General features: G+C 51.6%; 2 protein-coding genes across 6 annotated transcripts in view; one reads left to right on the forward strand and one right to left on the reverse strand.

Moving 5' to 3' along the window:
- The window catches only part of NT5DC3 (5'-nucleotidase domain containing 3), a 74,843-nt gene that overhangs the window by 48,445 nt on the left and 926 nt on the right, over positions 1-25,472 (forward strand). Inside the window, exons 13-19 of one of the 5 annotated variants that reach the window (XM_087868805.1) lie at positions 3,787-3,851; positions 10,691-10,747; positions 12,817-12,877; positions 13,527-13,772; positions 15,901-16,014; positions 16,634-16,695; positions 17,598-17,858. In XM_087868805.1, coding sequence (XP_087724931.1) covers positions 3,787-3,851; positions 10,691-10,747; positions 12,817-12,877; positions 13,527-13,772; positions 15,901-16,014; positions 16,634-16,695; positions 17,598-17,709 — 717 coding nt within the window. In that variant the 3' untranslated portion in view covers positions 17,710-17,858. Of the gene's footprint in view, positions 1-3,786; positions 3,852-5,780; positions 10,038-10,690; positions 10,748-12,816; positions 12,878-13,526; positions 13,773-14,959; positions 15,127-15,900; positions 16,015-16,633; positions 16,696-17,597; positions 17,859-25,472 lie in introns of those variants that run through there. The other 4 variants (XM_087868803.1, XM_087868806.1, XM_087868804.1 and 1 more) reach the window with 4 other exon arrangements.
- The window catches only part of STAB2 (stabilin 2), a 144,793-nt gene continuing 131,220 nt past the window's right edge, over positions 11,900-25,472 (reverse strand). The window contains exons 61-69 of the mRNA XM_045779460.2: positions 24,558-24,691; positions 22,508-22,673; positions 22,257-22,363; positions 20,141-20,260; positions 19,260-19,400; positions 17,832-17,939; positions 16,807-16,935; positions 15,827-15,943; positions 11,900-12,400 (exon numbers count right to left, since the gene is read on the reverse strand). Of these exons, the coding sequence (XP_045635416.2) occupies positions 12,350-12,400; positions 15,827-15,943; positions 16,807-16,935; positions 17,832-17,939; positions 19,260-19,400; positions 20,141-20,260; positions 22,257-22,363; positions 22,508-22,673; positions 24,558-24,691 (1,073 nt within the window). The 3' untranslated portion in view covers positions 11,900-12,349. The remainder of the gene's footprint in view (positions 12,401-15,826; positions 15,944-16,806; positions 16,936-17,831; positions 17,940-19,259; positions 19,401-20,140; positions 20,261-22,256; positions 22,364-22,507; positions 22,674-24,557; positions 24,692-25,472) is intronic.

Raw genomic sequence — 25,472 nt, forward strand, 5'->3', positions numbered from 1 at the left:
TGTCTGTGATGGTGGCAGCTGGGCGGACACACACACAATCTGCATGTGGCTGGTGTCACCACATGTTATTTTAAAAATTAAAAAAAAATTATTTATTTTAGAGAGTCTGTGCATGTCCACATGTGCTTGCATGAGAGTGGAGGAGGGACAGAGGGAGAGAATCTTCAAGCAGACTCCCTGCTGAGTGTAGACCTCCCCCCCTACCCATGCAGGACTTGATCTCACCACCCTGAGATCATGAACTGAGCCGAAACCAAGGGCTGGTTGCTCAACCACCTGAGCCACCCAGGTGCCCCATGTCACTACATTTTAGCTTTGAGGATAATTTTTTTGTTTTCCTCTCTCTGACCTGTATAAAAAGTTTGATGATTAAGGAGTGTGTGTTTTCGAGAATGGAAGTGCTAAAAATATTTCTCTGACTTTGGAAATAATTATATAAGGGGTGAGGTTGGGGAAGGAAGAAGAGGGAATTACCATTCAAGTTGCCACCCTCATTGTACAGGGGAGGGAATGGAGTCTGAAGGACAAGTCACTTATCCTGAATTCCAGAGTTCATGAATAGCAGAACCAAGCTATTTAGAAATGTTCTAGACACCACGTTCTAGAACCACGCTCTAGACACAACACTGTAGGACCCATGTTCTAGACACCACGTTCTAGATACCATGTTCTAGATAGCATATTCTAGATGCTCTTCCAGATGCTGAGGCCTTTATGTTCATTTCTTTCTCAAAACAACTCTTTGAAGGGGAGACGAACACCCCCACCTTACAGATGAATAACCTGAGGCACAGAGAAGGAGAATAACTTGTGCAAATAAGGGGCGATGCTGGGGTGTAGACCTGCGCGGTCTGGCTCTGGAGTCGTAACTTCCACATGTCACCTCGGGCTCTAACACTTCTACAGCTTTCTGTCCAGTTAGACTCATGAGGATAGAAGTATGGCAGATAATGAAAAAAAAATCCAAACAAGTGTCACCTCTCATGTTCTTCCTGTTCTCTTTCCACCCGCCCTGCTGCCCCCATGTTCACCTGAAAAGCTCCATTATTCCAGTGATCCTGTGTCACATATTTCTAGAAACTCCCCTTTGGGGATTATTTTCAGAAATGTAGTACATTATTTGGACTGTTTTCTGAAGAGAATTTGTCCTTGGAGGTTGGGTTTGGTATTTTTGTTGGCGAAGCCAGCAGAGTGTCGTCCGGAGCCAAATCTGATGAATTAAATATAAGTATATAATTTTGGCTTTGAGAAAGTAACTGTCAAGAGTAAAGGTAGTTCTGTTGACTAGCCTCGAAGTGTGGTCCAGAACGATGTGGTTGATGGTGGTACAGAGTCTTCCCGGGTTATCGTGTCACAACCACATTTAGCTCAGGGGTTGGCCAATTTCTGCAAAGGGCCAGGTCAGTCAGTATGTCGTGCTGTGTGGGCCAAGCCGTCTGTCACTGCTGCTTAACTGTGCTTGCAGCCCAGAAGCAGCCCTGGACAACGTGGATGATGTGTAAACGACCGGGTGTGGTTGTGTCCCTGTGGCTTTGTTGGTGGACACCGAACTGTGAATTTTTTATCGTTTTCGTGTGTCATAATATTGTTCTTCCTTTGATTCCCCACACCCCCCGACCATTTAGAAAGGAACTTACTCTTCAGCTCGGAAGCCGATGGGAAAAACGGCTGGTGGGCCGGACGTGGCCTCCCCTGGTGGAGGCTGGGGGGCGGCTGGATTGCGGCGCCCCCGCTCACACTGGGCGGGAGGGCTGGTGCCGCAGGGGGGAGTGTGGAGCTGACCATGCTAATTAATGATCGGGACCAAAGATGTGGTCAGCCTCAGGTGTGGGCTTCTGGTGGAAAAAGAGGAAAAATGGCCTTTTTCTTTTTTTTAAATGGGAAAGACTTGAGAATGTACAAATACTGTTGGGGGGGCGCCAGGTAAGGAGGCTGAGCTTCCGGCAGTGATGGCAAATAGGGGAGAAAGGGTCCCAGGAGGACAGAGTGGGGCACGTGGTGTCTGCTCCGTCTCTAGAAGAGCTGGAGAATGTGCCTTGACCCGGGAGACCCAAGGTGGCCCTTCAAGCCTGCCGAGCTTACCCTGGGGTGGGGGCCCACCTGCAGGGCAGGAGCGGAAAGGGCAATTCACGTGCCCGATGGCAGCTAGTTTCAGAAAGGGAGTGCGGGTAGCTTAACTTTGGTAATCCTCATGGCTGTCACCAGAGACTCTCCTGTCCTGCATTTAGGGGCAGAGCGAGGAAGCAGACATCTCTCCCTCCTGCTTGGACAGGACGTAGGTGCCTAGTTCATGGGCTGAGAAGGGTGTGTGGGCAGAGGTGGGGGTTCCCGCTCACGGACTGACTCCTCACTCTCTGTGGTGTCACGTCGTCTTTGTCACGGTCTGTTTACCTAGGCGTACCCCCCGGAGGGGCCTCTGTCTTGTCCTCTGTTGTATCTTCAGCATCAAACACAATACTGGGCACATAGCAGGTGCTCCATACAGCTGTGCATGTACGTACGTGTGTGTGTGTGTGTGTGTATGGAAATTTGTTGTGGTGCCCTACACATTTTCCCTTTTCTGATCTAGTCACGTATTTTGTAGAGCCTCAGTTCTATAGTGAGTAACTTCTGGATTAAAATGTGAAAACTAATTAAAACTGCGTTCACAGAGCCTCCGTCAGCACCCCCAGAAGCGTTGGCGCCATCTTCCCATGCTCCCAGTGCCACCCAGCCAGGGGTCATCCGCTGGCGGCTGCTTTCCGCTGGCGTAGGCAGTGGTGTTGGGCCGGGCGTCCCGAGTGCAAGCTCGGTCCGCACTGGGTTTGTGTGAGTGGCGGAGGTTCTCGCAGGAGACTGCCAGCCAAACTGTTGAGCGGGGCAGAGGCAGTAAACAGACGGCCTTGGCTCCCACGTGGGAAGCAGGTGGTTTGCTTGTCAGGTGCTTTCCTCCGGGTTCTAAGGCCGTTCCTGTGAGCACGAATCACAGGGAGCCCCACGTGTCCCCCCGCAATCCCGTGCGCTTCCGACCCTGGCGGGGACGTTTCTGTTCACCCATGGGAGACTTGTGAGGTTCCGTTTGTTAGGTTGTGGGCAGTTGTCCTTTTTCTTCTTGCCTTTTGCTCACATTTCAGCCCAGCTGGAGAATTCTCTGCTTCTCCATCTGGTTGAGGTGCTCTGCCTTCTTGTCTTTCATGAAACAATTATTTTCTCTTGAACACTTTAAAAGGATAATAGAACATCAAGGGAAAATATTAAAACCGTTTATGATCCTGCTTTCCTTGCACAAATTGAAGAAAAATTTCCATGTTCATTGCCAAATATATACACGTATTTTGACATGCCTGCAATTTGAGGTTTAGCGTTACACCTGCTCGCTCCACTTACCTGCCGTTTTGTGTGCAGTAGGTGGTGGTCAGGAAGCGTGTGTTCAGGTATGTGGTACACGTGTGTGATGGACACACTGCACACATACGTATTACACACACATTTCTTACACGTTGTGTTTACACATAGCCTTTACTGCTACTGTAATAGCTCCAGTTTAATAGGGGCCTTGTTTAGTAGGTTCATAATGTTCCATCTCCATTTGTTAAGCCACGTTTCTAGCGTTGGACGTTCCAAACTTTTGTTTTGGTGAAGAAGGCAGGACTGCAGCCAGGAATCTGAAAATGTGTTCTTTCACAAATGCCTTCGACCTAAAAGAATACAATTCTTCCGAGAAGAGCTGCCCGTTAAAAAATTCTTAAAACCTCATGAGCCTATCTGCAGCCAGAGCAGCCTCAGTGATTAGCTTGTGTCCTGCAGGTTCACAGAGACGCCGAGTCACAGCTGGTGTTGCAGGAGTGGAAAAAGGAAAGAAAGGAGATGAGGTAAGAGGGGCCTGTTTTGAATGCGGCGAGCCCGCCACCCTGTCTGCGCCCGCACGCTGTCCCCAGCGCTGGCCCAAGGCAGCCCTCCTTTTTTTAGCTGCCACGCATGAATGGGACCACCTTGTCATGTTGTAGCCACAACTAGGCATGGCTGCCGTTGGGGGGGGGGGGGGCGTGTGACATTAACTTGAGGCAGCGGTGACCTTTCTCAAACCTCCTGCCCTTGCCTTTGAATGCCAGGGTTGAAGGGGCTGCTCCTTCCCCTCCCTCCTCCTGCCCACTTGACGTGGCATCTGCGCAGCTGGTGGCCCAGGCGCAGGTCATGCCGGCTGCCCAGGGTGGCCCCCGGGACGGCATGGGAGGTGGGCTCAGAAGCCCCGTGAATTCTTAGGGCTCCAGCTGCCCAGCTGCTGCTTTGTCACCAGGGATATATGAGCATATGTAAACATCTCTGTATCAGGATGTTTACTGGTGAGCAGAGCCCACCTGCTGTCTGGTAAGTTTGGCAGGTGGGCATCTTAAGGGAACAGGTGTCCGAAAGAGGCCCATGGACAGTCGTCTTCCTTAAGAAGGAAGACACTGTTTGTATGACCATTTCTGCTCTTGCCCGTGACTTCCCTTCTGCAGGGCCTGGCCATCTCTAGGGTTTGGAAGGAGTGGTCACTGCCTGGGTTCTGGCCTCTGAGCAGTGGACAGGCTGCTTGGGGGGAACAGTGTGGACAGGGGACAGAGTCATCCCTTGGTGGTGCAGAGACCACAGCCTTATTGAATTCAGTCCTTCCTCCTCCCTCTTGGTGTTGGCTGCCTGGGGCTCATTCTGATTTGATTCTTATTCTAATGTTGGTATAAAAATGTTGCGTGAGAGGGTGAGGGGAGGCATATGGTGTGATTGGACTTCAGGCCCCGTGCCCCCAAAGGCTGGGCCCGGGCGCTACCCCAGGAATCGCAGATTGTCCGATGAAGGAGCCGCTCCACCATCAGAGATTCTGTTTTGGATTTCGGTCTCCAGCCCCGTCACATCTTAATGAGATTTTTCACGAAAAGTGTGAAAACCATTTATGTTGCTCCACTTGCAGACCTAATGGAGTTTCTAAAATTTTCTACTCTGGTTGTCACAGCATCTGCCATCACCATCTACTGGACAGACGGCTGCTACCAGCTAGTGGCTTGTGTCACACAGTGTGTACCTGGTTACATTTTCTGCCGTGTTTGTGACTGATATCACAGTCAGGTGGTATTTATCCATTTTGCTGGACTGTTCTGAGTGGAGAGGTCCCAGCCGTCAGATGGTGCGCATATCCTGTGTGTGTGTGATGGGGCGTTGGTTTCCACACAGACGCACACCTGCAGGGGCTTAGAGCCTGGGGCAGGGGTGAGCAGCCTTGCCAAATGCTGTCCCCTGGGCCTCGAAGAGTCAGTGAGGCGCGCGGAGCTGTGTAACGGATAATGGAGATTTATTTACATCACTACAAAATAATCCTTACTTTCCCAGATATCAGAGTACTTTTGAGTGTCTCCTATGCTTTTACTTCTCTTACTGAGTTCTCACGATAACCACGTAGAAAGGGGTCTCGATCCCATTCTGTAGATGAGGGCGATTTGGACCCTGAGAACATTCTGCATCTGTCCGCGTACCCTTGTCCTGCCGCCTCTGTTTTGGCTTGGAAAACGCGACGGGTCTGCGTGGAGGGGCATCCACACGGACGAGCCTGCGCCCTGCTCTCGGGGTGGCCTAAGGGGGAAGTGCGGTCGGAGCCGTTTTGATGAGCGGATGGGGGACCAGTTCCGAGCAGGGGCTGGGGCTGCCCTAGGCGGATTCTCTTTCGGAGGAGTCCCGTACACATAAAAAGGTGATTTTGATTCCATTCACTTCAAAAGAGACTCTTCTGAATCGTTCTCTGTTGCTTTGCTCTTTTCTTGCTTCTTCAGAGAAATGACCAAAAATTTCTTCAACACCCAGTTTGGAAGCTTGTTCCGCACAGACCAGAACCCGACCTACTTCCTGAGGCGCCTGTCACGCTTTGCCGACATCTACATGGCGTCTCTGAGCTGCCTCCTCAACTACGACGTCAGCCACACGTTCTACCCGCGGAGGACGCCGCTGCAGCACGAGCTGCCCGCCTGGCCGGACAGCGCCCCCACCTTGAGACTCCCCCTGCTGCAGGAGGCCCACGCCGAGTAACCGGGCCCACCTGCGGGAAAAGCCAGAGGCCGGGACAACCCCCACTGGCTGGCGCGGTGCGGTGGACTTGTGTGCAAGTGAGCGTTGCTTTTGGAGAAGATGCAAATACGCCTTTGATGTTTATTACCCTACGGAGACGCCTTCCCCGTTGACAGAAGCTGGCAGCCCACCCGTCCCGCCTTGGCGTTTCTCGGCGGGCTGAGCGGCGAGCTTCCGACGGAAGCCCTGCGAGCAGCCTTCTTGTTTACCGGGGTGCTGGCACGGGTGTCCGTGTTTCTGGGCCAGGTGAGACCCTTGATGCCATCTCGCGATTCCAGCCGCTGAAGGGGCGACACTGCGCTTGACTCTGCCGTGGAAAATGGGCTGACCGCTCACGGGCGGCACTCTGGGGACCGCAGGGGCACCGTGCCGTGCGACAGTGACCAGCTCGCGGAAGGCTGGCGGAGGAGTCCGTGAGCCCCGTGATAGCATCGCACGGCAGGGAGGAGCAGAGGTGGCTCCCACGGCATGTGACCCTAGGGCTTTGGCGTCCCGGTGCGTCCCTCGCAGGGAGACTCAGCCTCCCTGCAAAGTCTTCTGTGAAAGAACACGAGCCGTTGCGAGTCCTTGAGCCGTGCTTGTCCTCAGCAGCCGCTCCCGGGTCCTGCCCCATGCCCAAGCCCGGGAACAGCGGTGGTGTCGCAGGTGATGGGCGGTCACTCCTTCCCCAGGGAAGGAGGACGAGGAGGGAAGAGCTCTGCTTTGCTGCCCAGCTCGCGGCACAGACGGTGTAGACTCCAGGGGCGAGAAACAAGCAGGTCAGAAGAGCTGGCGCGTTTGTGCTGGGCTCCCCGGGCGTTTATCCCCCTGAAAATGCCACCAACGCCACTGTTGGTTTGGCGTGCCCACTGGAGGACAGAAAATGAAGCAGACAAAAAAATGTCCTGTGATGAAATGCGCCTCCCTGCCCCCTGCAGGGTAGTGTTGGGATCTTGGTAAAACCTGCGTGACCCGCCGGGGCGGAGAAGGTGGCCCTGTCCTCCCCGTAGCCCTCCTCCCTGCCGTGTTTGTGTGGCTGTTTTGGGAGTGTGGTGGATTTCCTTAGGTGTGTGTTGAAGATGGGAGAGGTTAAAGGGCAGTGGAAGCGAGGAAGAGACTTTGGAACGGGCTGATGAAGCATCTCACTCCTAAGGACAAGGCGAGTGGCACGCAGGCTTGTCCCCAGTGGATGCGGATGGCAGGGTCAAGAAACGGGACTGGTGGAGAGTGCTCGCTTATTCAGCATTTTGTTGTGCTCAGTGTGTCGGAACCAGCTGTCGATGAAGTTTTGGCTTGGGGTTCCGTAGACTGCCTGCCACGGTGCACAGATGAAGTGAGTTACCCGCTTCCTTTGTGATGCCGAGCGTAATGCTCTTTAGACCCAGGAGGCCCGATTCGGCCACTTTTTTTACTTCTAAATTTTGTTATAAACACAGTAGCCTGTTCCTTTTCGGGGATGGGGTAGGCATTTTGTTTGCTGAGTGTTAGCTCCTATGTGGTTAAGCATCAGAGGGTGTCGGAGACGGGCATTTAATGGGTGCAGGTGGATGCCCAGAAGTGCCTGCTGTTGGGGCCCTCGGCAGACAGGCTGTGCTCTTGGCTTTGGAGTCTCTGCCTGGAGAAGCTGAGTGAGGAAGTAAAAAAGCCCCCCCCCCCCAGTTTTAATCTCATCAGATAGTCATTGATGTCTCCTCGGTGCCAGTTACAAGGTGTCTTGTTTACTCAAGAATGAGGCAGCACTGTTTTTAAAACTGCTTTTACAGAGAGCGAGGTTGGTGACCCAAGCCTTGGGGGAGAAATAGATTTTTCTCGGAATGGATAATGAATTAACAACACATTACCAATTAAGATTTCAGCCTCTGGGCCACTGAACATGGCAGTATTGAGACAGGCCACATAGCAGAAGCCTGGCATCCGTCTGAGCCGGGCCCACGGAGCAGGCACCTGGCGGACTGAACCCACGCCAGGGCCAGCCACACGGGTCGGGGCGGCCGTGTCCACGGGAAGGACAGACAGAGGTATGCTTCCTGTGTGTGCTCGGTCAAGATAGATTGTGACCGTCGCGACTCGGCTGGGATTTGGCATACTGCACTGGCATTTTGTTCTTTCCCGTTCTCTGCGGTGCACGCTGAGGGAGGCGCAGTGGCACAAGGGAACGGAGTCTGTTTTCTACCATTTAAAAAATCAGTTTGGAAAGTGAACAGAATAAAATGGATTTGCACGTTGAAAAACACCTCCTGTTTTTCGCATCGGTTGGACTGGTGGTGCAGGGACGGTCCGACAGACCACGGCGGCTCAGCGAGGCTCGTGGTACCGGGAGCAGACTGCCATGGAAGGGGCCCGCACAACTAGTTTTGCACTTGCTTTTATAGATGAAACTTGGCTTTTAAAATATTTTAGGAGCTTGTCTTAGAGCTCCCTCTTTCCTCCTGACATAGCCTTTCTGTCTCTTTTTTTTTTTTTTTAATTTTTAAAATTCTCTTCGGCTCCCTTTTCTGCCACACCAGTAATGCTATGTAAATACACCACCTGTTACCGATTTGGGCACATCTCAGACTAAATGAGTAGTTGCCTTGAACGCACTGGCCCTCTTAATTATTGCAAAAGAGAAATGAGAAGTAATCTTCCCTCCTCACTAATTTAGCTTTGGGTGAGCTAAGTGGCTTTTCTCTCTCTTTCTCCCAAAGGCCTTTTCATCAGTAGAATGTGCTAAATATTGGACTTGATTCCCTGTGCCGAGGGCTCATTTGCTGCCAAAGACCCACTTGGGGGCCCTTGTCCAGAATGCGCTGAGACTACATTTGGCCAGAGGCAGGGTTCCTTGATTGCCCTATTCAACTACTGGGGAGCCTATATTTTGCCCTCTTAAGACTAATTTCCTTTTGTACCAGTTTTCTCTCTTTCTCCCTCTCTCTATGTATTAGCATTTGGGAGCCTGGCCTCAAGCTCAGCTAACCTTTAACACCCCTGGGGGTTAAGGCGAGGAAAGGGAGTGAAGCGTCTCTCGTGCAGGGTTCAGCCGGCGGTGCCTGTAAAGGGCCAGCGAGGACGCCCTTGCAGCTTCGTGGGCCATTTTCCGTCACCACTGCTCTGGGCACGGGCACGCTGCTTTCCATCACAACCTGCCTTACAAAGACAGCTGCAGGCTAGGTTTGGCTCTCCGGCCGTAGTTTGCGCACTCCTGCTCCAGTGGCTTGTGTCGGTGGCCATGGCACCATGACCTTGCTAGAAGCATGCAGATGGACCACCTCAGAGCTGCGTGCGGCTGGTGGAGAGAAGTTCTGTAGGTGAGCGCGCCACACTCCCCTAAGAGCTGCTCTCTGGGCATCCGTGCCGCTGTGGCCAGTGTTTCTAGCACATGGCGTAACCGTCGTGTGTCACTGAACCGCCAGGCTCGGGCGCTAGCTGACCATCCCTCATTGCACTGACTGGTGATTGTGCTCATAGGGGGGATGGGCTTGGCTGCCCAGGACACCCTTCAGAACCGAAGGACTTACCCCCCCAGCTGCTGGGTCAGCTGCTGGCTCCCCGTCCTCAGCCGGTGGCGTTTTCGAGAGCCTCGCCCACTGAAAAACCCTGCCTCAGACGAGGTCACACCCCCTTCCTGGAGCAGCCAACGCCAGCCCACCAGCCCCGCGTCCTTCCCTTCTCGTTCCTTCTCTTCCATTCCCAGGTGTTGATCCCAAGAACACTCCCCCGTACTCGTCCTGCATGCAAACCTCATCTCAGCTTCTGCTTCCCAGGGCCGCCAACCCGCTACAGCACTTCTGTACCTTTTTAGTCCTGCAGGCTTGAACCCCGAGGAAACCGCGTTCTAAGTATTTAGTAGAGTGACAGAGTGTGCCTGTACGGTGTGGGGCGCCACACATGTGCCCTAGGTAGACTTAGTATTTATTCTGGATGCGAATTTGCTATTTATTCTAAATGTTGACATTATGTTACAGGATTGAACTTCTTGCCAAATAAAAGTTTGAATTGTGTCGTCAGGTTCGTTGTAAGTCGCCTGTTTTTGTGTTGCTTTCGTGGCAAAGCCGTTTCACATTCTGTACCCAACAAAGAACACCCCGGTGAGAAGGGGAGGAAGATGTGTGGTTCATTTCTCACCCCTTTTGTCCCAGCAGAGCACAGGTGCTCGTTTTCAGAGCCAGGAGACTGTCCAGTTAAGGCACAGACGGAAAATGGGCACGAGCTTAGACTTAGGTAGGCAGCAGACACCGCCCTGACCCCCGGAACTGCTGTGCCCCCACACATAGTTCCTTCTTTGAGAGCCTGGAGAAGATGGTCATCCACACGCAATCAGATTGCCAGGAAAGCGAAAAATTGGAAGCCGTGTCTTAAGGGAAGAAGATAGTGACTAATACTAAATTAAGAGTGAATGCTCTGAAGTCAAATCACTACTGGGTTTTGGATAAATTTATAAATATTTTGAAGAGCTGATTTTTTAAAAAACTGTGTATGTGTGTGCAGATGTGTTTAACCACCTTCATGTCCTTGATGTCTCGATGTGCCAGGACCTCGTCTCATTCACTCCCTCCATGGGGAGCCTGCTGGTCTTCCTTTCAATGGCCTGCCTGTTTGTCCCTGTGATGGTGGTATCGGAGGACTCACTGCAGAATTTGTCTCTCGTTCTTTTGGGCAGCGATCTCCCAGAAACATGGCATTGCGTTCATCATGGCATGTTGTCCCAGAGGAGACGGTAAGCTGTTCCTTTGCCAGAAACTAGGACTTCTTTCCTTGCCTGGAGTTGTGAAAAAGCTTACAAGACACTGGGACCTCCAGAATGTCGCCCCTGACTCAGCAAAAACCCTGAGGATGTGGAACAGCTATTGGGCCAAAAGGAGAGTCTGAGGTCTGCACAGCCCAACCTTTCACTTCTCTGTCCCAGCAAGGATTCCCAAAGCTGGCCAGTCCTGCCCCCTAGGGACCATTTGGAGGTGTGCGGTGGGGGGTTTGGAGGGTGCTTGGTTGTCACGGTGATGGAAGGGCACTTCTGGTCTTTTGAGGGCAGGGGCCGGTGTGGTAAACATCATGCACTGCTTCGGAGAGTCGTGCACAGTAAAAAACTGTCCCGAGTCCATGTATCACCACTGGGAAGTTCTAGAACATTTTCATCACTCCCTGTCCCTGGCAATCACTAATCTCTTTTCTGTGAATTTGCCTATTCTGGAAATTTCACATAGATGGAGTCATACAGTATGTGGTCTTTTGTGTCTGCCTTCGTAGCCTATGACGTTTTCAGTTTCTCTCGCTGTTGTTGGCAGGCATCATCAGTGCTTAGTTCCCTTGTAGGGTGGAATGAGATTTCACTGTAGGGATATACCACCGTTTGGTGATTTATGCATAAGATGATGGACATTTGGGTCGTTTCTGCTTTCTGGCTATTATAATAATAATAACGCTGCTGTGAGCATGCCTATAGAAGTTATCATGTGGACATGTTTTTCATTTCTCTTGGGTATACACCGAGGAGTGGAATTTCTGGATCTTGTGGTAACACTGTGTTTAAGTTTTTGAGGTACCGACAAACCTTTTCCATGTGGCTGCACCATTTTACTCCCCCCCCCGCCCCAGCAATGTATGAGGGGTCTGATTTTTCCACATCCTTGTCAACACTTGTTATTATCTGTCTTTTTGATTCTAGCCGCCCTAGTGAGTGTGAAGTGGTGTCTCGTTGTGATTGTCATGTCTTCTTAAACACAAATAAGCAAAACAGAATTAAGAAAGAAGACTTTATAAGGCAGGTGTTGGCTAAATGAAAAGGCCCTAATTAGCCCCAGTAAGTGGATTTTACCTTCAAACTTTGACCCTTCCTGTGGCAAACAGTATTTTTGTTTCCCAAAACACCAGATTTGTTCCATTGACTTTAGTTCTCTTCCATAAACATTTATTGAGCACATTGCAAGTACCAGACCCCAAGATACAAAGATGAATGAGGCAGGTCCCTGCCTTTGGATGCTTACAATCTAACAGGGAAAGGAGACAAGGTCATAGGTAGTGTTGGGGAGAATGTACGTAAGTGCCACGTAAAGGTACAAAGGAAGGACAGTGGAGGGACAAGTCCCTTGGGGTTGGTGGGTGGGCTTAACATGGCCCCTCACCCATAGAAACAAAACAATCCCCCAGATTAACCAAAGAGATGAGGTATGGCTTGAGTGCTTCATACTTCAAGATGTGAAAGGACCTTACTTTCCAGAAGGCAGCTGGTACAGAAGATTCACAGTCGACAGCCTTTTTGAGGAGGCTCTGGCGGGCGGGCAGGTGGCCGAGGGGGGTGGCTGGTCGCAGCAGGTCTGGGCCCTTACAGCGCCCCCAGGGGGTCATTGTTGTCCGGCTGTCGGTCTTCGGCGTCCTGGAAAAGAGAGGTCTCTGAAACACTCCGGGCCCAGGCCCTTCTGCTTGCTGGATCTTTCTAGGCTGAGCATTCCTTCTGGCCCCTGCTCTGAGGCCGTGAAGGGGTTCAGAACACGCTACCCCAAAATATGGCACCTTGGCAATTGATCTTAAGCTGAAGGACTTTTTTGAAAAAAACAGCAGAAGTAGGATGGTCACTCTGACCTTCCCCATCTTGCCCCTCTTCCTTCGAGCAGGTCATGAAACCCTCCCCGGACCAGGAGGGAAGACGCAGATCACCAGAGACAGGAATTGGGGCCAGGAAATCTGTATAAACAACCTGGTTAAATTCTTTATCTTCCTACTTCCTTCACCACGTACTCCCCCAAGCCCTGACTTGTCGGTTCCTCACAAATGTATTGTTTCTTTGTATAGAAGATGGGAAACTTCCTGCCCTGGTCACCTCGGCTCTTCATTCTCTCAGCAAGGCTCCCAGGTACATGGAGACTTTCCATAAAGTTGAGATGCTTTTTTCCTATGAATCTGTCAGATTACTTTTTAGATCCAGCCAGTGGCCCTAAGAGGGTGGAGGAAAACTTCTCCCCTCCCAGTAGCCTAAAACAATTCTTCTCCAGGTGCCCTGAGAACACGTGTGTGGTGGGAGCGTCTGCTCACGCTCTGTCCTGTGTTGGGAGGCGGTAGGATGGTTCTTGGGGGGGGGGGGTCACTGCTGCTTGAAGCTTATGGGCCCTGGACAGATCTGCTGTTTTTTCCTCATCTGTAAAGGGCCATGATAACATTCTCCTCACAGGGAAGTATGAGGATTAAATTAGATGCTGCATTAAGGAAGGTACAGGCACCCTACAAAAGGTGGCTATTAACATGACAAAAACCTGCTCTCAGATGAAAGATTCTTTGTCAACCCAGGGTGGCTCTTGAGCACTTGAGAGAGTCCAGTGAGAAGCCACACTCCGGAGGCAGCACCCAAGCCTCGTGCTGTCTGCGGCTCCAGCTGGCTCCCAAGTGGTGTAAATCTGCATACGGGATATGTTCCGGATGCCTGGGTTGGCTACAGTTATTGTACAGTCTCCACACCTTCAATGTGGAAGGTATGAGAATAGAGGACGTCCCTTGGTCCCTTTCAGGGATGGCACGCTCGGCTTAGGACTTCTGTTCCTGCCACATTTTTGCCGCCTGGTCTGATCACAAAGGTTCACCTGACTCGTGCGTCCGGGACACAGTCTCTCCCGCCTCAGGAGAATCTTTCATGCGTGGTGCTGGCAGAGCCCTCAGAAGAGGACGGCAGCCGAGAAGGGGGAAGAGCGTGGACTGAGTGGACGCCGCCGTCCCCCGCCCCCCGCCCCAGCTTTTTAAATGAGGTTGATTTCAGAGTAAGTCTGCTTACGGAAATGAACTACGAGTTCATACATGCACAGCCCAGCTTACCCTTTCAGTTTGGATGGGGAAACTTCTACATGGGTTTGATAAGAAAAACAAAAGAGGTATGATCTGGTTATTTTTCAGTCTATTGCAAAGATATTAGTTCTGCTACCGCAGGCACGGAGAACACAGGACATTTACGTTTGGTTCGCTGCAGAAGAACACAAACGTCTGTTGCACTATGTGAGCTGAAAAATGGCGCAATAAACTATTTCTGTAGTGTTTCAGTGCCAACTTACAAGAGTGCAACAGCCGAAATAAAGTCTCGAGGGGAGGGACAGCATATGTACACACCTAAAACAGTCACGGCAGCTCTCTGGCTTTGGTTGCTTTTTTTTTTTTTTTTTTTTAATTAAGATTTTTATTTATTTGAGGGAGAGAGTGTGTGAGAGAGCAGGAGTGGGGTGGGGGGCAGAGGGAGAAGCAGGCTCTGCACTGAGGAGCGAGCCCGATGCGGGGCTCAATGGTTACTTCTTCACGAGGGTTCTAGACCAACAGCCCAGATTCAGGTGATTTCTTGGAACCTGAGTAATGCTGTCAGCTCAGTCTGCTGAGGTACATAACTAGCTGTCGATTTTTCTTATCTTCCTATAAAAGGAAGAATTAAGTTTTATTCCAGCTGCTCAGTCCAGACCCAGTAACAGGCTACAGGCAGGGGGTAGCTTCCACATTCAGTGTAAATGGGGTCCCTTGCTGTGGGCTCCCCCTGGGTTGAAGTCAGTGGAGCCCCATCCGGGCTCTGGGATCACTAACTAGAAACAAAAGATTATTTCCTGGAATACCAGAGCAGAACACGTCCCTCTAGATAGAAAAGACCTGATCAAAGTGAGATAGGGAAACCGAAGGACTCCATAGAAATCTGCTTTTGCTCCTTTTCTTGCTTCTACTCTTGCTAGGACCTGCACCCCCACCCCCCCTTACACATGCCTCGTAATGCAAATAGCCTATGTTTTCCTTGGAAGGGACAAGGAGTTAATGATTTCTGTAGAACAGATAACATCTAAGGAAGGACCAGGTGAGAATGACAGGACTAAGTTATCACATGCACACTCCAGGCCACCAGCAGCTAGACATCTCCAGGCCTAGGCCCCCTGGCTCCAAGGACTAACACTTGGGCCCTGGTCTTTGTTCTAACCAGTTCTGGGATGCCTGCGGGGACGTACACACCAGACCATCATCCTCAGTAAAAGCTCCAGACCCAGAACAAAGATGGGACTCGTGCTCCTTTCTTTTCCTTTCCGAGGGTCCCAGGCACTCTGTGTATCTGCCATCTCTCTATCTTCAATAAACTCTCACTTCCTGCTGGCTTGTGTTTCATTTCCATCCTGGGAGAAGCCATTGACACTCTTGGCTGGTCCTGTGGGACCCCTCTGGGTCCTTGGACCCAGCCTGCTGCTGTCAAAGGGAACATAGTCCCAAAGGCAAGAAGCAGCTCTCTGATAATGGGCAAATTTTGGCAACCATGTAAATAAAAGTTTATTAAAAAAATTTCTTTTAAGTAGGCTCCATGCTCAACATGGGGCTTGAACTGATGGCCCTGGCTGGGATCAAGAATTGCATGCTCTACCAACTAAGCCAGCCAGAGACCCCAACAATGTAAATATAAGCTTAAAGCATAACATAAGGGGGAAAAAAAAAACCTTCTTAAGGCCTGAGTCTTACTTTGCACTGGCTACCTCATAAACGTTTGTGGCAGAATGCAGCCTAAGATTTTGTCGTGTGACGTATCACTTCTCACCTGGTCATGAGGTGGCAGGTGGGCAGCCTCTGTTTCTCCCCTATTACCTCTGATTGTGGGAGACCTCAGTCCACCCCAAAGAACCCAGGGATACTGAACAGCCACATGGCTTCAGTCAGCTTGCAAGACTGGCTTTTAGGCTTATTGCCCCGAGACAAATTCTAGAAATGTGCCTTCCTTGGTGCAAAGCTTTCCAGTGGATTTGCTGGAAGACATCACTCGCCTGCACCCCACCTGCATCTGTTCTGGGTAAAGAGGCAGACTCACCATGAAGTGGTCACAGGAGGGTTCTGGGGGAGCGGAGGGGGTGCTCTCATACAAGGGGTTTGGTATATTCTCAGGCTGCTGCTTGCCGAGAGCCGCGACGTCGATATCCTCCTCCGACTGCGGAAAGACAAGCACAGGCTGACGGCCAGGACGTCCCCAGGGCAGGAGTGGCTCATTCAAGGTGGCAGGTAAAGCCAGCCTTGCCCCACTTCCACCTCCGGGGCCTTTTCCCCCCCCTCCTTTACCGAGCGAGATCTACTTTACATTAACCGCGTGCGCCCCTCTTAAGTGTTGGGCTCAGTGACTTCGTATGTCCCTCCTAGCGTGACCGCCACCCGAATCCACACAGAGGGTGTTTCCGTCCCCTTCCTCAGGAAGCGTCCTCACGTCCATGCCCACGGGGCCCAGCCCCACCCAGCGTAACTGCTCCTCTGACCCCCTTCACCCTGGAGGGGCTTTGCCTGTCCTTGAACTTAATATGAAAGGACTCCTACAGCATGCACACCATCCGCAAAGATGCTGGAGCTTATGAATAGGCAGGTGCTCTGCTAGGAGGAAATGGCCTACTGCGGGGGAGGCACGTCTGGGGGAGGCAGCTGGAGGAGAGGCCGGGCGGGGGCAGAAAGCACAGAAGGGAGGGTGTTCAGCTGCTGTGCTGCGGCCACACCTGGTCCCCAGGGGTCCCCCCTGCTCTGCTGAGACCCGCTGACCTACATGCGGGCTCAACAGTTCAAATCGGGAAGCTTTGAGGCTGGCTGAAGAGGGAGGCCTGACCATGCAGGTCCCTGACCCTGTCCTCCACCCCAGAATCCGTCAGCCTTGAAGGCACCACCAATCAGAGCAGGCGCTTGTCTCCTGAATCCTCCAAGGTGAGCGAGCTTCTGGGCCCCCGACTCCCGGTGAGCTCTGTGAAGCAGCCAGTCGGGGGCTGGGCTCCGGAGGGGATCTCCCCCACCACCATGTTCCCATGTCTCTCTTACCTCAAAGTGCTGGAAGCCAGCTGCTCTTCGGCTTAGCCGAAAGTAGGAATATGCAGCCAAAGTGGCGGCTCCAAAGACCAGGACGGTGGCAAAGAATATCCCTGTTCCCATGCCGGTGTGGGCTGAAGACTGCAACACAGAAAGGGGAGGGGGTGATACTTAAACCGAGTGCCTTGCCAAGAGAGGACTGCTTTCTGGAGCCCACCCCACTCTTGCTGGCCCGAGGCATCTTGTGCCGTTTGGGATAAAAATAAGGATAAGATAGGTAAGATGTATTTAGCCCTTCCTACTGCCAGGGTCTGTGTAGGCCCCTTCCATGACATAATCCAGTTAAACCTGTCATAGCCCCAAGAGATAGGGACAAGTATTAATGTTTCCATTTTTATATGGGGCGACTGAGGCCCAGAGAGGGAAAGTGCTTTGCCTAATATCACACAGCCAGTGAGGAGTAGAGGTAGGTGGGCTCTGAAGCTGGCCTGGCTTTAGAGCTGGTGCACTTAACCACTATGCTATGGAACTTGCCAGAAGTCAGCTGGGCTCACGCCTCCCTCACACTTTTAGAAAGCAGAATACTAACAACACCAACCAACCTACCCTCATATAGCCCGTACTGTGTCAAGGACTGTCCTAATTATTTTATATTTGTCAACTCATAATCCTCGCAAGAATCCAGGGGGTAGGTATCGTTTTTGCAGATGAGAAAAATGGGGCTCAGAGACTTGTCCAAGGTTGCATAGTGAATGAAATGGAGGGGACAAACCAGAGCTCAGAATTTCTTACTTCCCTTCCAGTGGCTTCTCTATTGGCCCATTCACTCAACAAACACCAACAGTGACAGGTGTTGTGGTGCTAATGCAGGGGTGGGATGAACCAGGGCCTCCCATCTCTGAGGCCAGCTGCTGATGGTATGGGAGGCTCCTCCCATCTCCAGAGGAAAGGAGACACGGCTTCTAGCTATAGTTTGCCTCTTGGCAAGTGGACATTGGACACCCCCCGCCCCACCACCAGGAGCCCTGGATACTCACCAGTGGGGCGGGGGGTGCTTTTAAAGGCCTGGAAATGACATGAATGATCCCATTGGAGGCAAAGATGTCCCACTGCAGAATGGCTCTTCCATCGACAAACCTGGTCTCCTGGGGAAACAAGAGGGGGATTGGTGGAGATCTTTGGCCATCTGCCTCTTTTCCCCAAGTGGGCAACCCCTCCGTGGAAGGAAGTTACTCAGTTTCTCCCAGGTCCTGCAGTCCAGATGTCAGGCCTATTGTTACCGATAGGCAGCACAGGACTCCTGCTCGTGTCTAGACGGCACAGAACACATTAGTTGCCCTTGGGCTACAAAGCAGATTTAAGAGCTGCAGAGAACCCAAGGGGCCAGTCTGTCCCACCAACTTGTCTACCAGATGAGAGTTCGGAAGGAAAATGGCTTGTCCAAGATCACCCTGGTAGCAAATGGCCAACCCTAAGCCTCTGTACGTCAGGTCCACTGCTCTGACATCACACTGAGCTGTTAGGAAGTGGATTTTTAAGTGATCTCATCCCCTGCTAATCAAAGCGTGATCTATTGTCTTGTGGTCGTGGGCATCACCTGAGGTCCATTAGAAGTGCGGAACCTGACGCCCCCACACTCCGCCTGCTGAATCATCATCTGCGTTTCAGCAAATCTCCAGCTGACTCAAATGCATGTTGAGACTTGAGAAGCACTGGTCTAAACCACTAATCTTTAATAAAAGGAATCACTGATCAGGAACATGTTAAGGAATTATTCATCTGGCACTTGCTCCTGTCCACGCACTATTCTCACATGCCACAAGCACGGAGTCACCGAATCCTCCCACGTGCCAGTGATTCTGACATCGTGGTTGTCATGGTCGCCACCGCCACCACCAAGATCATCATCGCCATCACCATCATCACCGTCCCTGTCATCACCGGTGGCATCACCGCCACCATCACCATGAAACAGAGGCGGAGAGTCAGAAAGCTTCAAAAATGGTTTCATGTGGGCCCCTGGGTGGCTCAGTCTGTTAAGCGTCTGCCTTCGTCTCACGTCATGATCCCAGGGTCCTGGAATCGAGTCCCCACATTGGGCTCCCCGCTCAGCGGGGCCCTCTACCCCTCCCCCCTGCTCATGATCTCTCTCTCTCTCACGTTCTCTCTCTCTCAAATAAATACATCTTCAAAAAAATAAAAATAAAAATGGTTTCATATAAAGTTCTTCATTTGTCATTACCAGTTTCCGGGGCTGGCGGCCACCAGTGGCTTAGTCCCCGGGGGCAGGGGCCACCCAGCAGCACGGTGTGGCACGGCACGCAGCTGATGCCATCCCCTGATTGCGGGCTTAGCGTTTACTTTCACGTTATAATAGCTGCCATCTACGAAGCACCTACTGTACGCTAAGAGCTTTGCACGTATTCCCTCCAGTTCTGCCAGTAAATCCGGAAGCGTTTTCATACCGGTTGTCGCTGGTCCTGGCTGGAGGTGATGAGCAGCTGGCTTCCCAGCTTAGTCCGCAGGACGGTACCGTTGACAAGGTCATTGTAGAAAAAGACGCTGACGTTGGCGAGGTGGTGCTCAATGTCCCGCCCAGACAGCGTCTGAGAGGGAGGGAGAAACGTAAGAATGGTCTGTAGAAGCCAGGCGATTTTATTTGTAATAATAAGGATGACACAGAAAAAGCAATCGCTTCTCATGGCCTTGGTTTTCTGCCTGCACATGGAGAGAAGGAGCGCCAAGCTCTCCTCAGGTTTTGGTTGTCTGGGCTCTAGCCAGCTCGGGGCGTCGGAAGTCACCTTCGTGAAGGGCGGGTCCCGAGCAGCACCGGGGACAGAGCCCCGGCTCCTCTCAGCCCCCGGGGGGACAGGGCTTGGGGCTGCCGGAGCCCGCGGTCATGTCACCCCTCCGCGCGCCCGCACGTGAAGAAGGCTAGTGTGCTGGGCCGACTGCACCCGGGGCTCTGCTTCTTCACCCCTGCTGCAGTCCTGCCCTTTGCCACCCCACTCTGCTTCCCACTCCTGGGGCTCAGCCGCGTGACCTGCTGGACGGGTGGCCTCTCAGCCAGTGACCAAGCGGGGGCTTGTTCCTAATGGCCGCCTGCTGCCAGCGCCGTAAGGACATGCCGGGGCCGGTGTGCGGGGGGACGGGAGCCTCCGCCGGCTGGAGGCCAGGCCATCACAGGCCGGTGAGCGAGCCCGGCCAGGGCCACGGCGGCCCGCTGACCTGAGATGTGTGAGCTGAGAACCTGGGCGGCCACTGAGTTTTGGGTGACTTGTGGTGACAGATAAGGGATCCTGTCGAAGCACGAGTCTGAAGCACAGACCGCAGGCCCCCGCCTCACCTCGTTCTCCCCCAGCCCGCTGTTGTGCGGCACGAAGAGCGTATTGCGGACGGACAGGTCCGTCAGGTGGTTCAGAAAGGCCCGGCCTCTGGCTGAGCTGTTGGAATAGGCCAGCACTTCCTGGGGAGAGGAAACAGTGATCAGCTCTGATGTGCAGGGGCTGGGGTGGTGGAGGGGGTCACGGGACACCACCCATCCGGGACTGTCCCTGATGTTGGCCCCACCTCCGGCTGCCACTCATCTGCTGTCTTCTGACTGCCTCTTGGCAGAATTTTAGAAGCACTTGTTCTTTCCTCAATGAATCCTACGGTCCTACGTCACAGCCACATCACAGAATCAAGACCATTCTTAACATGGCCTCCTGTGCAGTCCTTCGAAATCTAAGTCAAATTTGAGTCTCCTCTTGTCGAAACCTTGCCATGGCCTGCACTTCACTCAGAGGAAAACCAAAGGCCTTACGAGGAATGGCCCATGAGGCCCAAACCATCTGGACCCCCTTTGCTCTGCTGCCCCCGGGGCCCAGCTGGCCTCTCTCCCCCTCACTCGGCCCCAGCCGCACTGGCTTCCTTGCCGTTCTTCAAACTTGTGTGGCCACTCTCGCCTTTGATTCTTTGCCTCTTCCTTCTGCCTGGAATGTTCTTGCCCCAAATCTACATGGCTAACTCCCTTGCCTCTGTTCACTCTTTCCTCAGGTGTCCTCTTCTCACCAAGGCCGTCCCTTATCACTCTGCAAATTGGGAACCCTGCGGTGGTACCCCTTCCCCTCCCTACTCCACCCTTCCCCTCCTTTCCCCCCGTAGTATATACAATCACCTCCTAGCATTCACTACAACTACTTATTTATTCTGCTTATGATTTATGTGTCTATTTTGTTCACTGATCTATCTCAAGTACATAGTAGGTGCTCAATGAATACTCGCTGAAACAGTTTAAGAACCCTCACTACCAGTTCAACTTTGTCACTGTGCAGACAGGGCTGCTGAAGCCCAGAGAAGTTAATCTGCTGAGGGGCATACAGCCAGTGGGTTTTGTTCTGACACTGTTTTTTTCTGAAATTCTGTGACAAGCCAAGCTCCCGCATGGCAGAAACACTAGTTTGAGTGTTTGTCTTTAGTGTGTTTACGGTAACCCTGAATTTCAGAATAGTTAGATGGATACTTTTAGTCTGTGGATAAAGATTCACCATTTTGGAGCCCTTGGCTTATTCTGCCCTAATCCTGTAAGCCCTATACTTAGGTCCAGTCCCCTCTCCTTGGCTGTGCCCTTGACCTTGGTAAGCTTCAGTTTCTTTATCTACAAAATGGGGATAATAGCCGAAGTGACCTCATAAGGTCGCATGAGAATTTATTCCTAGTAACAGTGTTTATTGCGCGCCTATTATATGCCTGCCACAAGGCAGAGAAAATCCTTTCCCGTAGGGAGCCTACATTCCATGGACTGAGTTATAAGTGCTCTGAAAGGGTTCATGCATTCACAGTGCAAAGCAAATGCTCAGGAAATGTTATTCTTGACCTAGTTATTATTATTAGCTCAGTGCTTTGATCGGTCAGCACCAAATCCTTCTCCAGCTGGAGCTTTCTCTTCATGAAGCATAACTTGTGGAGTACTGAAGTGACTGTAAGGGCAGTGCTAAGTGCAGGTTGACTGCACGTCGATAACTGGGCTCACTGCTCACCAGGCGGCCCAGCTAACTGTGCCCCACCCGGTCTGAGAAGACCAAAGAGTGTCTTCTTGCTGCAGATCAGCCTTTCAAGCTGCTCTAGATGGAAAAAGAGACGCTAACACTCGCTAGCCCCAGTGTGGCCGTTTCGGCATGCGGGCCACGGGTCTGAGCGCTTTACCAGTACCAGCACATTTCATGATCACAGTGACGCCAGGAGCCCGGGGCTAGCATCCTCTCCTTTTCACCGGGGAAGCTGAGGCCCAGAGAGGGAAGTAACTTGTCAAACGTGGTGGGACGAGCGGTAAACCCAAGCTTCCAATTCAGGCAGTGTGGTCTGCCGCCCACGCTCTTAACCCAGGGCTTCTTTCAAGGGCTCGCCTCTGGAATAACGGCTTTGAGGCAAGCGCTCCTCCCCTGAGGCCAAACCAAGCCGACGAGGTACAGGGTACATACCGTGAGGAAGTTTGTCAGCGAGGGGACAGACATCAGGACCTGCAACAGATTGCCGCTGCACGAGAAGCCGTCTCCCACGTAGCCCGCCTTGCAGGTGCAGTTCACATCTGGAAGACAGGGGCACACCGGGCCCCACTCCGGTGAGGGAAGGCCTGGGCTGCTCCAGCTCACCCTTGGAGCTTGGCTGGCCAGGCTGAGGGTTGTTCAGCAGCTGCGTGGCCTGGGATGTGGAGCGTGGCTGGGGTGGTTACCTTTAATCCGATAGCAGAAGACATCCCACATTTCACTCTTGTTGTTTCTTTGTCCGTAGTCTATTATCCCAACAACGCCGGAGCCACAGTTCTGGGAGGCGTAGGCAGTGGGGTAGGCTACCCGCCCACTCTCCAGCCAGCCTGCTGAACAGAGGTGGTACTTGGCCTGTAGGGACATGGACATGGCCATGGATCAGCTACGGTTTCATATTTGGTGTGAGCTCCTTTAGTTCACGTCTGACTTTCCCACCGGACTGTAAACCCCGTGGGGTCAGGGTTATGGCTCATTTTGCCTACTGTGCCCCTGTGCCTGGAACATAGTGGCTGTTGATTAAATTTTTCTTGATTGATTCACTGAACAGATGAAAGTGGTACCCTTTGTTTCTTGTAGGTGCTCAAGTCCTTCACACTCATTTCTCTTCTGTCTGTTCTTGAATTAAGTTTACTCTCAGCCATCGACACCCGGGTGCAAATTCTTCTGCTTATGCACTGATAGAATGCTAATGGATCATCACCATCATTATCGCCATCATCATCACCATCACCATCATCACCATGATCATTGCTATCATCGCCATCACTGTCCTCACCATCACCATCATTATCACCATGATCATCACCAACACTGTCATCACCATCACCATCATCATCATCACCACCATGATCATCATATGACATCATCACTGTCCTCACCATCACCATCATCACTACCACCATCACCATCACTGTCATCACCATCATCATATCACCATGATCATCACTATCACCATCACCATCACCGTCATCATCACCATCATTACTATCACCATCACCATCATCTGTGATCATCACCGTCATCATCATTATCATCACCATCACCATCACCATCATTGTCACCATCATCATCGCCATCATCCTCATCATTGCAATACTTATTGAGTGCTTACTGTGGGCCAGGTTCTGTTGTAAGGGCTTTCCCTGTGTCAGCACTTTTAACCCTTACACAACCCTATAAGATATAAACTTAAAAAAAAAAATCCCTATCATATAATCGACAAAACTGAGGCAAAGAGGAGTTAAGTAACTTGCTCAAAGTCATACAGCCAGCAAGTAGTTAAGCTGAGATTCAGACCTGAGCAGTCTCTTCCAGAGCTCTTAATGTGAAAAACTGAGTGTACCAGTCCCTGTGCCCTATTACCTTTAGTCCTATAGAAACATGCCAAGTAGGACAGAGGTTCCCATGGCTTGATGAAGGCCACAAAATCGGCAAGCAGGAGAGTAAAAACTCAGACCCTCCAATATGCCAGCTCCTGGCCTCCGAGGTTTTGTTCCCTGGTAAAGAAATGCCAGGTCTGAAGGAAGGGCAGAGGCTGGATGGTGAGGGAGGCTGGAGGAGCGGCCTTAGAATCATACCGTGTAGGCAGTCTCCTCCTCTATGCCCACTGAGCAATCACTAGCCAGTAACTCCAAGGTGCTGGCCTTTCCAAACAGGCAGGCCTTCTGGTTGCCCAGGCCAGGAGACTGGCCTTCGCTAGAGCTCATCTCCTACCTGGTTGCAGCTGAGAGCTGGGGAAATCCCCATTTGTGACCTTCACAGCCCCTCCAGACATCTCAGAGAAACTCGACTGTTTTGTGGGTTCAGGGAGATCCTAGGCCTATGGTGGTGGACCTCTTTCTGTGACACATGCCCTCCCAGTCTGTGCTTCTGCCTCGGCAGTCGAGTGTCATGGTAGAGAGCAGACTTTTGGAGTAAGGGCTACAGTTGAATACTGGATCTGCCACCTCTTGTCTGGGTGACATTGGGCACACTGCTTAACCTTTCAGAGTCTCAGTTGCCCTGTCTGTAAAATGGGAATAGTGACACCTACTTCCGGTGACGCTGTAAGGATGGACAGGGTTGTCAACAAAGCACGTGCACGGTGCCTGACACACGGTCCATGCCCGATGGCTGTGACGAATTGCTACCACTGCTCCAGGAGCACCCTGCCTTCCCCTCCAAGAAGGCCACAGCCCATGCCTCCCTTGCGTTAAGAAGACCCTGCCTGCATGGTGCCGACTAACTGGGGACCACCTTCTGGGCGTAGGAGAGCTGGTTGTAGGTTGCCATGCTTGCGGCCTCGTTGGCACAGGCCTCTCTGGCTTTGTCAAAGGTCAGCTTGTACTGGCCCAGCGGGGAGCGGAGGTGGAATACTCCGAGGGTTGTATCTAGAAGGGAAGAGAAGAGGAATTGTCAGGTCAGCCCGCTTGGTTGGCAGGGCTCCCGGGAAAGGACTGGCCGAGCAGAAGGCAAGCTGTATCCCGGGTGCCTCGGAGAGCCACTTGCCTTCGAGGTCTGTCGAAGCACATCATTTAAAATACTGATTTCTTTTCGCATTATTAAAAACAGCACTTGTTATTGTAGAAATTTGGGCAATCCATCAAAGTAAGAAAAGAAAGAAAAATCACCTATAATCTTACTCCCTGGAAAGAATCATTACTCCAGGGCTAATGTTTTGGCGTACTTCCCCTAAAGAATTTTTACTTCCTTTTTGGGTAACTTTTTATTTTGCTATAATTTTATACTCTTCTAGGCTTTTTACCTCTTCCTTTACATGTCATATACCTTACAACTGTGGCAGCATGCTGCATATAGAGTTTTTAGAAATCTTTTTTTTAAACTTAACATTAAATCATGATTATTCTCCCATATTACAAATTTTCTCTGGCAACAGGATTTCGCCCTCACTACTTATAATTGAATAATTTTTGTGAACTTTACAGCTATGGGAAAATACTTTAAAAAGAGTTTTTGCCAAGGACTCTCTGTTTTCTGATCACCACTATGCCCTTAAAAAAGTTTTCTAGCCATTTCTCCCCTAAGATACTGATTTAGCACTTTTTCCTGGCCAAAATCTTTTTTAGCCAGACAACTGAATGCGGAGACCAGAAATAGTTCAAGAACCAAGTCTTATTTTTCCCTTGTCAAGTTCATTACCAAATGCCACTA

This window comes from Ursus americanus, chromosome 17 (genome assembly GCF_024610735.1).
Source record: "Ursus americanus isolate L20-20 chromosome 17, mUrsAme1.1.p, whole genome shotgun sequence".
In the NCBI taxonomy this organism is placed as follows: Eukaryota; Metazoa; Chordata; class Mammalia; order Carnivora; family Ursidae; genus Ursus; species Ursus americanus.